The following is a 14,977-nucleotide window of genomic DNA, read 5'->3' as shown; positions in this document are numbered from 1 at the left end:
ACGCGTTTTTATTCCCTGTAGGTTCTAACCTCTGTTTTGACACAAAATAATGAGTATGGAAACAGCTTCCCTCTGGTGGGGATTGATCACCCCCGCCAGCAGAGCATCTCACCACCAGCACCACACCGGAAAACTGGAAGTTGACCTCTGCATTGGTGGGTCTGTTGGCATTGGGTGATGTTTAAATGTAATAATGTGATGTTGATATCTCTAAAGAAGTGGGTTGTTGTTGTTTTGTTTTTATACACATCTCACTGGGTTTGTTCTGCTGTATTTTCCAGTTCTCTCTCAGGTTTGTTGCTGTAACTGCACTGTGGGATTTCCAACTTGTAATTAAGTACTGTATGTCAACTTAAAAAGTGGCTCCATTACAAGTGTTTTGTTATTTTCTTTGACATTTGTGTTTAACATTTGTATGGAGAATATTGGTAAATATTAGTCATACAGTGATTACTTGGTCTTGGATTCTGGAATCAGCAATGTCCTAAACTGTGTTCAGGTCTTCTTTCATTGTGATAAGAACCCCAGATGGTACCTTTGATGCATCAGATGAATTTGACCAGATCAGTGTGAGACCACACCCCCTCTAACTGGCTGAAGATATGGCATCCACTACATCCCTGTCCCTCACAGCTGCTAGCCTGAGCCTGCACCAAGCAACCTGGATGCAGCATCTGAGCTATTGACTGCCCTTCTTGCAGGAGTGCTGCATGTGTCCTGAGACTTAGCATGTGGAGCAGGCATGAAGGGATCTTATCTAAACTTCTCTCATGCTGTTGGTGCCTGGGCAAAAACGGACGAGGCAGAATGGAGAGCAAAGGATGGTTGCTGAAGCTCAGGTTGTCTGGGTAGGGAAATCAGACTTCCCCTGGACATTGATATCGGGACATCACAAGGGCCACTCTGACAGCCATACATTTAATTTGTGCTGTTGTGAGTTCTGAACTGCAAACTAACGGAATAAGAATTGAAGAGATGCTTGGTTGAATACCGGGAGGGAGGTGGGAGTCAACCCAGCCTGTAATTGATTTGGAATTGACAAAATGGTTTATTTGGAATGGCAGGTTGATTGTGGGTGTTCACACCTTGAAATGTGTAGTAAAGCTACATTTGAAAATGCATCGAGATACTTGGTCATTTGCAAGCCACTTTTGGTGGGTATGTCGAATGAATAAAACGGGAGACTGTAATTTAAGATGCATAAAGCTCATTTTCAGCATATTCAGTTAAAGGGATACTTCGGGAGTTTGGCAATGAGGCCCTTTATCTACTTCCCCAGAGTCAGATGGACTTGTGGATACCAAATGTATGTCTCTGTGTCCAGTATGAAGAAAGTTAGAGGTACTTCTGCTATCCAATGCTAACTAGTGTTAGCGCAATGACTGGAAGTCTATGGGTATCTGCATGCTAGCAGATACCCATAGGCTTCCAGTTATTGAGCTAACTCTAGTTAGCAATTAACACAATGCTTAGCATATTTTTTTCCCCCTTTGTGTAATACACATGATTTCCAGTGTTCTATTTGGGACACTCATTTGTGTACGGGTTGATGGTCACTAGACTTGATACTGAATGTTATGGATTGTTCTCATATCTGTTGATAGTGGTTGACACCAGACTGGAGGTACAATGACAGAGGACACCGATTGTTATTGTATTCTGTGACACTGTGATTCTGTAGCAGCTGATGTTGTGACTTCCTACAAGGTTCTCGGCAGGTGTTTACAGAACATTGGTGCTGTGACATTAGAATATAAGGGCCTGCTTATGTAAAGGATCACTGCTTCCTCCTAATTCAGCTGGAAACCCCAGGATCCCTGCTTTGCTAGCACACGTGACCGCCCTTCTGAAGCGTCTTAGGGGGGACACTTCAGGCTGAGGAGTAAGTCTCACACATCCCCATGTGCTACATTCATCCCTCAAACATATTCAACACACACACACTTAGGGAAAGCGAGTTAGACATTTTTTCTCTGCTTCTGTGCTGGAGGTGTCTCCCTGTTGCAACCTATATTAAACCAGATTGATTTTGATTGACTTCATCTGCGACTGCTCTTCTCTTTTATTCACCTTGAAAATCCCTATTACAGACATTTAGGATGAAGTGAGGAATAGTCACTGCTGGCATGAGCTGTTTCTGATCTAAACAGCATGATTGGCCACGAAAACTAACCAGGAGCAGTAATCGTCTTGACACCACTGAATATAAAACAACCTACAAGCAGTACTTGTCCTAACAGCTCCGCATACAAGAGAACAAATCATGTCTGACTTTCTCACACCAACGATTGGATGAACTGTGTCATCTTGAGGAACTGAGTTGGTCTACTGTTCAACAACCAGAGATGGGGTCAGGGTCGGAGCCCTCGAGACAAGTGCGACGCAGCCCTCATCTTTGGCTCTATAGTATAGTTGGCAGTGCCAGAGTTAGGACAGAGTTCATGGATGGTTCTATGTTCTCTTGGCAGGTTTGGCAATCAGCTGCCTCTCTCTCTCCAGCTCCTTCTCTCTCTGTTGTTCTTTCTCCATAGCCTCCTTCTCTCTCTGCTGCTGGAGCTTCAACGCTCTTTTCTGGAGACAGAGAGACAAATTCAACGTGTTTTAAAACAACTTTTCATCACGGTTTCCCATTCAAGTCAATGTCAGTAAGTTCAAATTTAAGTTTACATTTAAAACAACTATTTCTTATCAACTGCTACCATAGAAGAGGAGAGGAGAGGAGAGGAGAGAATGAATGGAGGAGGTGGAGGAGGAGAAAGAGGAGGAGAGAATGAATGGAGGAGGTGGAGGAGGAGAAAGAGGAGGAGAGGAGAGAATGAATGGAGGAGGAGGAGAGGAGAATAAACTATGTGGTGAGCAATAGCTAAGCAACAATAGTCCATTCTGGGGGGAAAATAAACATTCACCCACCTTTAGTTTAGTTGTCTTCTCGTGCAGCATGATCATGTCTTTACGTATGTTCACCAGTTTACCGTGATACAACTTGGCCTCTGTGAACTGAAACAAACAGTACCGGTTTCAAACATACATCATTCCTACAGGGAGCAGGAGGGGTGGACAATGAAAGTATTCTCTTCAGATGCTGTGTATGTTTGAAACAACAGACAGACAGACAGAAACAGGCAGAGCGACAGACACAGACAGCCAGCTAGACAGTCAAATGTACCAGTGAGTTTAGATCCAGTAGGGAGTTGCACTCTCTGAATTTGGTGACTTCTTGGTCCAGTGTGTCCAGCAGGATGACTTGGTTTTGACTGGTGAAGAGGAAAGGAGAGGAACATAAGAGCTACAACCACATGACAGTCACACACCACAACACCTTTAACAGGGACAGAGGAAACTAACTATCTTGTCAAGTAGAATCTAATTCAGACGTGATCAGTGAATTATCATTATCCTCCTAGTAAAATTAAAGATGAAACTGGACTAGAGAAAACAACAAGTGCATCCCAAATGGCAGCCTATTCCCTTCATATTGCACTACTTTCGTCCAGAGCCCTATGGGCCCTGGTCAAAAAGTAGTGCACTACATAGAGAATAGGGTGCCGTTTGGGACGTACCCCAAGTGTTTGTTTTAATGTCTGATGTGACTTGAATACTAACTTGAGTTCCAACAGAGCCTGTTTGGAGCTGTAAAGGTCAGGCAGGTAGTGAGAGAGCAGGCCTTCTGTCAGTTTCTCTATGGCCTTTCTGTCCACTACAATGGGCTCTTCAACAAGGACTGATTTCTCTGCAGGCTGGGAGTCCTCTGTAGGGCGAAAGTCCTGGAGAGTCAGGCTGAGATCTAAGGGGCAATAACAAACACTTTGTCAATTCTAGCCAGTCACATGTAGAAAGACCAGTCCCACTCCCTTCAGTTTGACCTCATGTCAGGGTAGGTACATAGCCCTAGACTTTTTGGGGCTTTTTTGGGACAGGTCTCGGAGGTGAAAAATATGTCGATGTGCCCTTGAGCAAGGCACTTAACCATAATTGCTCCAGGGCCGCCGTTGATAATGGCAGACCCTGACCGTGACCCCACTCTCTGAGGGTGCATCAGGGAGAGGGGGATATGCAAAGAACACATTTCCAATTCAAAAAGGTCAAATAGAAGCACACACCACATTTTTTTTATCATTATAATAAACATATTTTGACCAAAAACTAGTGCAAAGCCTGCCAGTGGAAAAGCACCTGAAGTGACTGATTCACACTACAGGGCAGACACAAACCGTACTGTCCTGGCACCAATATTTTATTTTCACGTCTTGTCCAGCATGGTTCCAGCAACTATGGTGAATATGTAACCAGGCCAGCCCAGGGCCTGGCATAAGGGCCTGATTCAGAGTTGAGATAAGCATGTGTAACTCATGACTAGTTACCGTAGCTACCAGTGTTCTGAGGAGGGTCACGTTGAGATGAGGAACCCTCATCTGCCTTCCCCTCTGTCTCCATGTGGGACGTCACTGTCTGATTCTACAGCCTAGAGAAAGCAAGCAGAGATGTTTTTCAGCAGCGGTGGTGTGGCCAATGGCCCTCCTCTTGGCCGTAGAGACAAAATGTTGCTGTTTTAAAGTAACTGCCCAGTGTTTCCAGATTTCCATGAAATATGACCTATAATTACTTACAATATGAGTGAAATAGTTTTCCTTCTAAAATGTTTTAATTAAGTATGCAAAGAACACATTTCCAATTCAAAAAGGTAAAATAGAAGCACAGTCACTCTGGATAAGAGCATCTGCTAAATGACTAAAATGTAAATGTATGTTAAAAAGCAGCTTTTCTGTGTTGGAATGGTGTGGGCGTATACTGGTTATTAAAAATGTTTATGCAAGTGAACTGCTGATTGTCCAGCTCATCCTCCTCTAGACCACTGATTGGCCAGCTCATCCTCCACTAGACCACTGATTGGCCAGCTCATCCTCCTGAGGAGTATTACATCACACTATCACGAAATAGCAAGCATTTTTTTTAAAAGTTTGAGGTGGGGGTTTTGAAGTGTTTTTATTTTATGCTTTGGCCACAAATACAAATATAGGCTGAGTCAACAACATTATTTGGGTATGAGTTAACAGAATATGAACTGTTAAAAGGTAACTTCTTTTTTTAAATCATATTTTTTGGAGTAGCGGCTCGCAGATGCTAAATGAATATAGGGGAAACACTGGAGATGTTAGACACTTGGACACTTGAACCTTCTGAGGGGTTGCAAACCCACTTCCTCTTGGAGAAGTTTGCAGACTTTTATTCCAGCCCTGCTCTAAAACACCTGATTCAGCTGATCAAAGGTGATTAGTAGAATCAGGTGTGTTACAGTAGGGCTGGAGCAAATGCCTGAAAACCCTGTAGCTTTTCAGGGGAGGATTGGCAAGCACTGGCTGAATGTCCTTAGTAAGTGAATGCCTGACTCAGACAACACAACCAGGTATCAATAAAATAGATAAAATAGTAACTAGCTAGTTGGATAGCAGCACTAGGGGAGTGCTATGGTGCCTGGCTTTGCTAGCTTTCTACTAAACATAGCTAGCTATGCCATTCCGAATAAATCTAGAAATGCTGTCCACTCTACAGTTAGCTAAGGCAGCAAAACACATATTCAAGTCATTCCAAATGGAGGCAATCATGTTATATTGTAAAATATACAGATGATTTTGAACACTTTACCTTTTGAAATGAGCTCTCCATCAAGAACCGCAACGTCTGGAAAACATCATGTGACGGCGTCACTCATGTGACTGTTTGGACTTCCTCTTTGAACCAAGCTAGTAGCTTGACTACTCAAACTATTAACGGTGCGATGTTATAGAAATGATTTTGAACAGAATCACAGCGAGGAAATATTTTCTTCTAGAAAAGGCTGACGATCGGTAATTTTAACGCTAATGTTGTAAGATAAATGTGATGTTTTCAGCTCAGTTAAAAACAGAAATCGAGTCTCCGAGCTAGCTTGGCTAACCAATCAAGCCTCCCATCTTCTGTCAATGGTGAATCGATTTGTAGGACTGATGAGTTGTTGCCAGACATTACTATTGTGTGTAGTTAACAAGATGTTGTTTTCAACGACAATTTATTTAATGACAAACAGGGAATTTGGATGCAGACAACTAGCAATCTGTTTTGATTGATTCAGCCGACTGTGGATGCATTGTTTGTGTGTGTTCGTGAATTGGAAGTGCTGTCATCCCCATTGAAGTTCCCCTCGAATCATCAGAATTCCCTGAAATGGAATGGTCATCGTTTTCAGTGCATGAACTATTGAATATGTAGGCTTCCTTAAATCAATGTCCACCTTGGAGTGTTCTGTTACACGGGTAGACGATCGATACATACTTACAAATGTCAACCTGTTGTGCAGTTAGCCATATTCATTTGTTTAAAAAATCCAGTATCTGTATTATACTGTACCGTTTTAACAGACACTGGGTGTGTCCTAAGTAACGTTAGGACGTTTTTTATTTATTTCTGGTAATGATTCATTTGTTCCATCCCACAGGTGTTTCAGGTGTGTCAACACAGAGATGTAACGTTACAGCCACAACCACTGATTCAATACTTTATAAGACGGTGACATTGGTGAGAAGCACACCAAGCTCGGACCGGCATCATTGAAAGTTAACGGCTCCTGACCTGTCAACAACTGGTGTTAACGATGTCAGGTGGTGCGAGCTTCATGAGCAAGGTGCGGTCTGCCTTTAGGAAGGAGCCAGAGAACTGGGACCTGAGCGACACCGCACCCTTTGACCTCTCCGGTGACGAACTCGTGGAGGATGAAGCGCCCAAATTCAACAAACTCAAAGTGGTGGTTTCCGGTGAGATGGAGGACTACGCAGCCGGGGCATCGCCGAACGGCGTCGTGGTGAACACAGTGGTGGTGGACGATGACGACTCGCTGCTCGACTCGTCCTCAGGGAGCTTGGGGAGCCCCAGTGTCAACATGGACCGGTTGCAGTGTGAGAGCTGCACGAGGAAGAGAGAGGGGGTTAAACGGAGGAGAGTGATGAAGAAGTTGGTGTGCGCCTCTGTGTTGTATTTCCTCTTCATGATTGGAGAACTGATAGGTGAGCAGACAAGACACACACTACACTAGTCTGTTACAGTACTGACTACAGACTCTCATTATACACTGCTAGTACTGTGATGTTAAAGCTGTGGCCTTCAAGTTCCAATCAAATCAATGTAGTATGATGTTTGGAGCATTGACTTCCAAGTTCCAATCTGAAGTAGCCTGAGTAGACCTACTCACTATCGCTGGTCCTGGAGAGGTACTGAGTGTGCACTGCAAGCCCAGCACTAGAGCACACCTGATCTCACTAACCAACTAATCATCAACACCTTTTATTAGGTGAATTAAGAGTGTTGGTGATGGGCTGGAACTAAAGTATGCACAGTGCACTCCCTGTAGCTCTCCAGGACCAGGGCTGGGGACAGCTGTTGACCGTACTCAGTAGTTGCTTTTCAGATCCTAAATCTCCCACATCAACATTGTGATTGGATCTGTAATCTTAGTCGGTAATACCTGTCCCACCTCATACCTGGCCCCAGGTGAAGAGTTGAGGAATGTTCAACACATGGTGGTATTAGCATACCTGTACAATCACCTGCTGGCGTAACAATACACACATATACCTGTGATGAGAAACGTAATGTGTGCTTGATCATGTTCTGAGAAATACCAGTATTGATTTAACTAACAGCTAGCTCTGTATCTGTGTGTCTGTAGGTGGAAATGTAGCTAACAGCTATCTGTGTAGGTTATAATGTAGGTCAGGGATAGGCAACTTTGATGGGGGTGGGGGCCACAAAATCTGAAGTCATCATGAGAGGCTGCAGTGGCTCGCGGGTCTGCGTACCAACATCCATCCATACCCACACATGCAGTCGGAGCCGGCCCTAGCCTTTTGGGGGCCCTAAGTTAAATTCTGTTGGTGATATTGTATTACGATCACGTATTTAATGTCTATCTGTGTGTCTCTAGGTGGTTATGTAGCTAACAGTCTGGCCATAATGACTGATGCTCTCCACATGTTAACTGACCTGATTGGGATAGTGGTATCTCTACTGGCGTTGTGGCTGTCTGCTAAACCACCCACCAACAGATTCACCTTCGGACTGCATCGCCTGGGTACGTTACTGTTACTGCTCTCCTCTTGTTCCAGAAAGATCCACTTTCTAGATCTGTCATATTTTGGAGATGGAAAGTGTGAGGTCAGCAGTGTTCTGATCCTGTATCTCACGTTTCTCTCCTCAGACTGTGTAAGGAAAGTGACCTTGTGATTGAAAAGCTCAGAGAGGTTTCTGCTGTTTTAGAGCCTCCTGTTTAATAGATGCAGACAGTAAACTGTTACCATATTACATTCAGCTGTCCAGTATAAAAGTTTGGGTACATTATTTGCTATAGTCTAATCTGTCTCTCTCCCCCCCCCCCATAGAGGTGGTCTCAGCCGGTATCAGTGTGTTACTCATTTACATCCTAACGGGGGTGTTGTTGAACGAGGCGGTGCAGAGAACTGTCAGTCAGGACTTTGATATCAACGGAGATGCCATGCTCATCACTGCAGCTGTGGGGGTCGCTGTCAACCTAGTGTGAGTAGCTGAGTACACACACCTGCATGCACACACACCTGCATGCACACACACCTGCATGCACACACAGACGGAGAGAGCAGTCATTTTGCACCCGACAGTGGGGAGGTGAGGAGGGAGGGATTCCTGATTCCAGTTAGAGTGAATGAATGATAAAGCTTTATGACATGTATGATGATATGTCATAAACTACTGCAGTCCAAAGGTCCACTCCTCTCCACTTCGCACTACAAAATGACTTTGCAATTGTGTGACTCAGTTGGTTAGAGCCTGGCGTGTAGTGTTGTTGTTGATGATAAGTGGCGTGTGTAGAGTGTTGTTGTTGATGATAAGTGGCGTGTGTAGAGTGTTGTTGATGATGATAAGTGGCGTGTGTTGATAAGCGTGGCGTGTGGAAAATGTGTTGATAAGCGTGGCGTGTGTAGAGTGTTGTTGATGATGGTAAGTGGCGTGTGTAGAGTGTTGTTGATAAGCGTGGCGTGTGGAAAATGTGTTGATAAGCGTGGCGTGTGGAAAATGTGTTGATAAGCGTGGCGTGTGTAGAGTGTTGTTGATGATGGTAAGTGGCGTGTGTAGAGTGTTGTTGATGAGCGTGGCGTGTGTAAATTGTGTTGATGAGCGTGGTGTGTGTAAAGTGTGTTGATGAGCGTGGCGTGTGTAGAGTTGTTGATGAGCGGGGCGTGTGTTGATAAGCGTGGCGTGTGTAAAGTGTGTTGATGAGCGTGGCGTGTGTAGAGTGTTGTTGATGATGGTAAGTGGCGTGTGGAAAGTGTGTTGATGAGTGTGGCGTGTGGAAAGTGTGTTGATGAGTGTGGCGTGTGGAAAGTGTGTTGATGAGCGTGGCGTGTGGAAAGTGTGTTGATGAGTGTGGCGTGTGGAAAGTGTGTTGATGAGTGTGGCGTGTGGAAAGTGTGTTGATGAGCGTGGCGTGTGGAAAGTGTGTTGATGAGTGTGGCGTGTGGAAAGTGTGTTGATGAGTGTGGCGTGTGGAAAGTGTGTTGATGAGCGTGGCGTGTGGAAAGTGTGTTGATGAGTGTGGCGTGTGTAAAGTGTAGATGATTGATAGTGTAGTGAGTGTAGCCTCAATCATCTATAGTAATGATTAAACGTAGTAGTACAAGATTAAACGGCCACAAGAAGTTAAAAGCAAACTGACAAACCTCTCTCTTATTTATTTCTATAGTATGGGTTTCCTCCTGAACCAGACCGGTAACGGTCACCTCCACTCCCACGGGGGTCATGGTCACTCCCACGGGGGTCCCCCTCCACCCTCACACGGCCATGGCCACAGCCACGGTGGCCCCCCAGCCCAGGGGCAGCAGGGTCCCCAGGGCAGCCTGGCGGTCAGGGCAGCCTTCATCCATGCACTGGGAGACCTGGTCCAGAGTATAGGGGTCCTCATCGCTGCCTACATCGTACGCTTCAAGGTAGGCTGGAACGTCAGACCTGGGAGCAGGAAGAGGGGTTAAAGATCCATTGATTTTGTAACTGTTGTTTTAATGTTGAAGGGATGAATGGGATAGTTTAAGGGCTTTCTGGGTCGGGCCAGGGTCGTGTTCATTAGCCCATGCAACAGAAAAAGTTTTTAAACATTTTGCAATGGAAAACTCAATTTACCGTTTCTTATTCGGGTTTCCCAAACTCGGTCCTGGGGCCCCCCCCCACGGGAGCACGTTTTGGCTTTGTACCTACGGTCCTGGGCCCCCCACCCCCCCCCCCCCCCCCCCCCCCCCCCCCCCCCTGGGTGCACATTTTGGTTTTTGCCCTAGCACTACACAACTGATTCAAATAATCAAAGCTTGATGGTGTTTATTTGAATCAGCTGTGTAGTGCTAGGGCAAAACACAAAACATGCACCCAGGGGGAGCCCCAGGATCGAGTTGGGGAAACCCTGCCTTATTGGACGAGTCCACATAGTTCCTTTCTGTTTGTCTGTTTCTTTCAGTTTGGTACCTAACAAACATGACCCAGCTGAGTTAGATTGACCTGATATCTAACCTTTGACCTTTGCCCCCCTAGCCAGAGTACAAGCTGGCGGACCCCATCTGTACCTACATCTTCTCTATCCTGGTGCTGTTCACTACGATACGCATCATACGAGACACGGGAGTCATCGTCCTCGAGGGTGAGAGAACGGCTACATGTATTACAGTTCATATATTAATTAGCCTATATGTGTACTGTATATGATTTAGATCAGTGGTTCTCAATCCTGGTCCTGGGGGCCTAAAGGGGTGCACATTTTTGTTTTTGCCCCCTAGCACTCACACACTTGATTCAACTAATGAACTCATCAAGCCTTTGATTTGCCAGGGCAAAAGCAAAAATGTGTACCCCTTTGGGTCCGCAGGACCAGGAATAGGAACCACTGATCTAGATCATACCATAATGTCCTGGAGGGACGGAGATAAGCTACATTCTCATCATACTTCTGCTCACCAGACAGATCTACTGTGAGAGAGAGAGCTAAAACACAGTTTAAATGGCTTAATCTGGAGCTGTAAAAATGTCCCATAGTGTTTAAATAATAGTAGATTGTTCTCATGCTATGAATGGGACAAGTCTTTCGCTAGCAACGTACTGGACATGGCAACAAGACTGGCTAGAGAGACGAGCAAAACAATGTTAACATTCTGAGTTTCATGAAACTTAGTGTGTTTTACTCAGTGGCGTAAAGTATTTAAGTAAAGATTCTTTAAAATACTACTTAAGTTGTTTTTTCAGGTATTTGTACCTTACTTTACTATTTATATTTTTGACTACCGTACTCAAGTAGACGTGTACTGGGTGACTTTTACTTGTACTTGAGTCATTTTCTATTAAGGTACATTTACTTTCACTCAAGTATGACAATTGGGTACTTTTTCTACTGTTAGGGGCACCCAGGCATGTGGACGTTCAGCGAATCAGAGAAGACCTTCTGAAGTTGGAGGACGTCCAATCAGTGGACGAGCTCAACGTGTGGGCGTTAACCGGCGACAAGACCACCGCCCTCGCACACCTGCAGCTTTGTGAGTGACCTTTGACATTCCTCTCCTTTGTTAGTTGTACACATGGCATGTGGAGTGCATTCTGTTGATAGGTTTAGGAACACTACACTCTGGTTGTATCTCAATGAGTCTTTCTGTGATTCTTCACATCCTATGTCCTCGAACCCTTCTCAGCTGTATTGGAGATGTTCTAAGGTCCTTCCCCCTCGGACCTAATTCTCCAATGAATTTTAACAAGGTGTCGAGAGAGGATGTGAGGAATCGAGGAAAGATAAATGAAGAAAGAGCCACTGTCCTAACCCGATTTCTGTTTGTATTGTGCTTCTAGCGCCCTCTAGTGCCAGTGCGTGGGAGGACGTGCAGGCCAAGGCCAGACACCTGTTGATACACACTTACGGCCTGACCAGGTGCACTGTGCAGGTCCAGACACACAGAAACAGGGCTACACACACCTGCACACGCTGCCGAGAGTCCACCGCATAGCCTGAAAAAATAAAACCACACAGAGTCTGAGGACGTTATACCAGACTGGTGTCAAAGCGTAGTGAACTGAACTGATCTATGCCATCGGCAGGATACTCGGACGGACAGAGGACAGCTGATTCCTCCTGGGCTGTTAACCTGCCTGCAAAGTTTTCTGAAGAGGAGGGGTTGAACGCATCTTAACCTTTCAACAAAAACAAAAAAAGACATATCTATAATAATCACCATTAAAGCCTGTAAATGTTAATAGTTTAACATTATTCCTTTTGTTACTTTACTTATATAATTGAACTGTGTTAATGTGTTTGTTTGTGAGAGCTGTATACTTTGACTGTATGTGTTTCGAGTGGGGTGATAGCAGGGAATGAGTGTGTCTCTGTAGGTGAATCTCAATTCTATTTCCTTGATTCCTTCTCAAAACGCATCAGAGGAGATGGTCCTAGGGGAGGAACATCAGATTCAATACAATTAAGATTCACCCTGTCTGTCATATCCTCTCCTCACAAGGTAGAACCACTGGGATCTACTCTGACCTGTTAAGGACCAATCCTAACATGAGATATGCACCTGTATGTAAAGTCTGGCACGCCAATGCAACAACTTACACAGAAATACAAGTTAACTGTGTGATTTATCTGAAGTTAGTATTGGTCCTCTAGTGTAGCGGAGAGGCCTGTATCAGTGTTTGACAAGGTTGATGTGAGGCTGTCAGAAAATGTTACTAGCTGTCCAATCCTTTCTTCCTCTGTCCTTGTTTCTTTAACTCTTCTCAAAGCTAATTGGCAGAGAGGATCCAAGGTCCTACCCTCTGACGACCTCCTCCAATGAGCTTTGAGAGGAATTGAGGAAAAAAGGAGTGAGGAAGCTAGTAATGTTTTCAGGCACAGCCAGAGATGAGGCCCAGGCCGGCTCTAAAAGGTTAATCCATACATCTGATCGTGTTATTGATCATCTGATGATCGTGTCAATATTGCCTTTGCTAATGTTTGAAAATGGCTTCTCCTTCTTTGCTCATTGTGTTGAACCAATAGACAGAGAGAAGTGTTGTTTTTATGTTAAAGGGTTATGTTTCTTTGACTTGTTTCTTTAAGTTAACTTCTTCTAGCTGAAAACAGTAAATGGACAATGAAAGTGACTTTGTGAATCATGTGTAATACTGTAGTAGGGTAATACATGACTACTGCCTCTAGTTAATTTCAGCCAGTTTTATTTAATTATCATCAGATTGATTGATTGAGCCTGTCAACATTTCAGATAGGCAGTATTATTCCATAAGCATTATGAGGGCTGTGAGATAATATGCCAATATTTATCATATGCATCATTCAAAGCCATATTTATTATGTGTGTATATAAATACATATGGGTTTGGCATCATCATGTCTTGGTTGGTTCCTTAATAACCACTAACTGTCCTAGTCCTCCTGTCCCAGCTTATCAACATGAGGTTGGTTGGAACTGACATGTATTTTCCTTTCTCTTAACTGCAAATCAGATCAGTATATGCATTACCTGCCTTGCGTTGCGCTTGTTTTTATGTTTATTTTATTTGGTCGATCATGTGTCAGGGTTGGCTCTCTACAGCAGCACTCACCAGTGTTTCTGTGATTTGCACATTCATTCCTTCAACCTGAACACTTCTTAAGGCTCTGCTCCAATATCCACTACGTAGAATGAAGTATGGTTACTTCCCAAATGGCATAGCTTCTAAGTGGTAAACTAGTATGGGCATGAGAACCGAGCCTTCTATTCTCTTATCAGGATGCAGTATTGCCCGGTTGTTGATCACATGATCAGCTGTTTGTTTACGTGTGAATGATTCATGGGGCCTGTTGCACAAAAGTAGAATTAAGACATCCGGGATAAATGACTCAGCTGAGCTCAATGAAGCCAAAACATGTGCGTCCAGGCTTAATTGGTTGCACAAAGACCAAGCCAGGATGAGCAGACACGGATTCATTAAGCCAGGTGAAACCAATCCTGGATAGGTGCGCGCTCACGGCTCACTCAAATAGACCCCGCCACAGATCACAGATTAACTGATTTACCATGGCAACTAGAGCCGCGTACTTTTCCCCGTCGGAAGCACAAATCCTCATGGAGGCATACGAGGAGGTAAAATATATAATTAAGAAGAAAGGCAACACCGCCACAGTGATAAAGCAAAGAGAAAAAGCGTGGCAAAGTATTGCAGACCGCCTGAATGCGTAAGTAGTGCACAATTACACACTCACCGCTCCGCTGAAACATCACAATTACAATTCAAATATTTAATTCACATCTCCAAAAATGCAGTTGTACTGTAATTATGAAACGGTTACATTTTTAATTGAAATGCACTGCAGATATGAGTGAAATTGTGTAAAGTAACTCCATCACACTGTATAAAGCTATGATAAATTTTTTGATATTTTTACTGAAAACAAGACAAAAATACCAAGTAATTTTTTGCAGTGTGACTCCACTAAATGTGTGTGTGTGTGTGTGTGTGTGTGTGTGTGTGTGTGTGTAGATTAAACATGAACGGGCCAAAACGGACATGGCAGCAGGTCAAAATCAAATACAAGAACATTCTGCAGAATGGTATGGTCCCTGACTAATATTTAACAAAGCACAAGCATATATTGTACCCAGAAGGTGCCTGCTCACACATTGTCTGTACTGTTTTAGCAGTGAAAAAGAATACCCACAGACAAGGCACGGGTGGTGGGTCACCAAAGGCTGACCTTACCCCAGCAGAGGACATGGCCTTGGAGCTAAATAAAGGCAGGCCCGTCTTAGAGGGGATCCCTGGGGGGAAAGAGACGAGCATAGGTTCCTCCCAAGATGCCACCCGCTTCATTCAAGGTATGTCCTTCCATCTCTACATGGGATACAACCACATTCATATTGAATCAATTTGGACTGTCTGACTTTGGTTTACCTATTGCCTTGCAGTGTCT

The 14,977-nt window shown here is 44.3% G+C and overlaps 2 protein-coding genes across 4 annotated transcripts; one reads left to right on the top strand and one right to left on the bottom strand.

Annotated features, from left to right (window-relative positions):
• Nucleotides 1–2,047: 2,047 nt before the first annotated feature.
• LOC311120246 (biogenesis of lysosome-related organelles complex 1 subunit 6-like) lies at nt 2,048–5,742 on the bottom strand. Of its 2 annotated transcripts, none has more exons than XM_084194864.1 (6): nt 5,644–5,742; nt 4,362–4,462; nt 3,604–3,784; nt 3,167–3,254; nt 2,911–2,997; nt 2,048–2,571 (listed from the first exon to the last, which is right to left on the bottom strand). In XM_084194864.1, exons 2-6 carry the CDS (start codon nt 4,432–4,434, stop codon nt 2,452–2,454), a joined length of 549 nt encoding a protein of 182 aa, XP_084050990.1. In that variant the 5' UTR covers nt 4,435–4,462; nt 5,644–5,742; the 3' UTR covers nt 2,048–2,451. The 2 variants fall into 2 exon arrangements, with proteins under 2 accessions (XP_084050990.1, XP_084050991.1); XM_084194865.1 differs by having other exon boundaries at nt 4,371–4,462; nt 5,644–5,730.
• LOC311120245 (putative proton-coupled zinc antiporter SLC30A4) lies at nt 5,721–13,112 on the top strand. Of its 2 annotated transcripts, none has more exons than XM_084194863.1 (8): nt 5,721–6,242; nt 6,473–7,037; nt 7,955–8,101; nt 8,409–8,562; nt 9,746–9,989; nt 10,582–10,687; nt 11,439–11,573; nt 11,881–13,112. In XM_084194863.1, exons 2-8 carry the CDS (start codon nt 6,629–6,631, stop codon nt 12,033–12,035), a joined length of 1,350 nt encoding a protein of 449 aa, XP_084050989.1. In that variant the 5' UTR covers nt 5,721–6,242; nt 6,473–6,628; the 3' UTR covers nt 12,036–13,112. The 2 variants fall into 2 exon arrangements, with proteins under 2 accessions (XP_084050989.1, XP_084050988.1); XM_084194862.1 differs by having other exon boundaries at nt 5,763–5,846.
• Nucleotides 13,113–14,977: the final 1,865 nt, after the last annotated feature.

The sequence above is a fragment of the Coregonus lavaretus genome, assembly GCF_964263955.1.
Source record: "Coregonus lavaretus genome assembly, contig: HAP1_SCAFFOLD_161, whole genome shotgun sequence".
Lineage (NCBI taxonomy): Eukaryota > Metazoa > Chordata > Actinopteri > Salmoniformes > Salmonidae > Coregonus > Coregonus lavaretus.
This window is presented reverse-complemented; position numbering and strand designations above follow the sequence as displayed.

What these genes read in the sequence shown, in the direction of transcription:
- LOC311120246 (XM_084194864.1), bottom strand. Translation starts at nt 4,434, where the DNA reads ATGGAGACAGAGGGGAAGGCAGATGAGGGTTCCTCATCTCAACGTGAC. An exon ending in TCAGAACACTGGTAGCTACG is followed by an intron (nt 3,785 to 4,361) that starts GTAACTAGTCAT and finishes ATTGCCCCTTAG; the next exon opens with ATCTCAGCCTGACTCTCCAG. An exon ending in CAGGCTCTGTTGGAACTCAA is followed by an intron (nt 3,255 to 3,603) that starts GTTAGTATTCAA and finishes CCTCTTCACCAG; the next exon opens with TCAAAACCAAGTCATCCTGC.
- LOC311120245 (XM_084194863.1), top strand. Translation starts at nt 6,629, where the DNA reads ATGTCAGGTGGTGCGAGCTTCATGAGCAAGGTGCGGTCTGCCTTTAGG. An exon ending in GGGAGTCATCGTCCTCGAGG is followed by an intron (nt 10,688 to 11,438) that starts GTGAGAGAACGG and finishes TTCTACTGTTAG; the next exon opens with GGGCACCCAGGCATGTGGAC. An exon ending in CCTCGCACACCTGCAGCTTT is followed by an intron (nt 11,574 to 11,880) that starts GTGAGTGACCTT and finishes TTGTGCTTCTAG; the next exon opens with CGCCCTCTAGTGCCAGTGCG.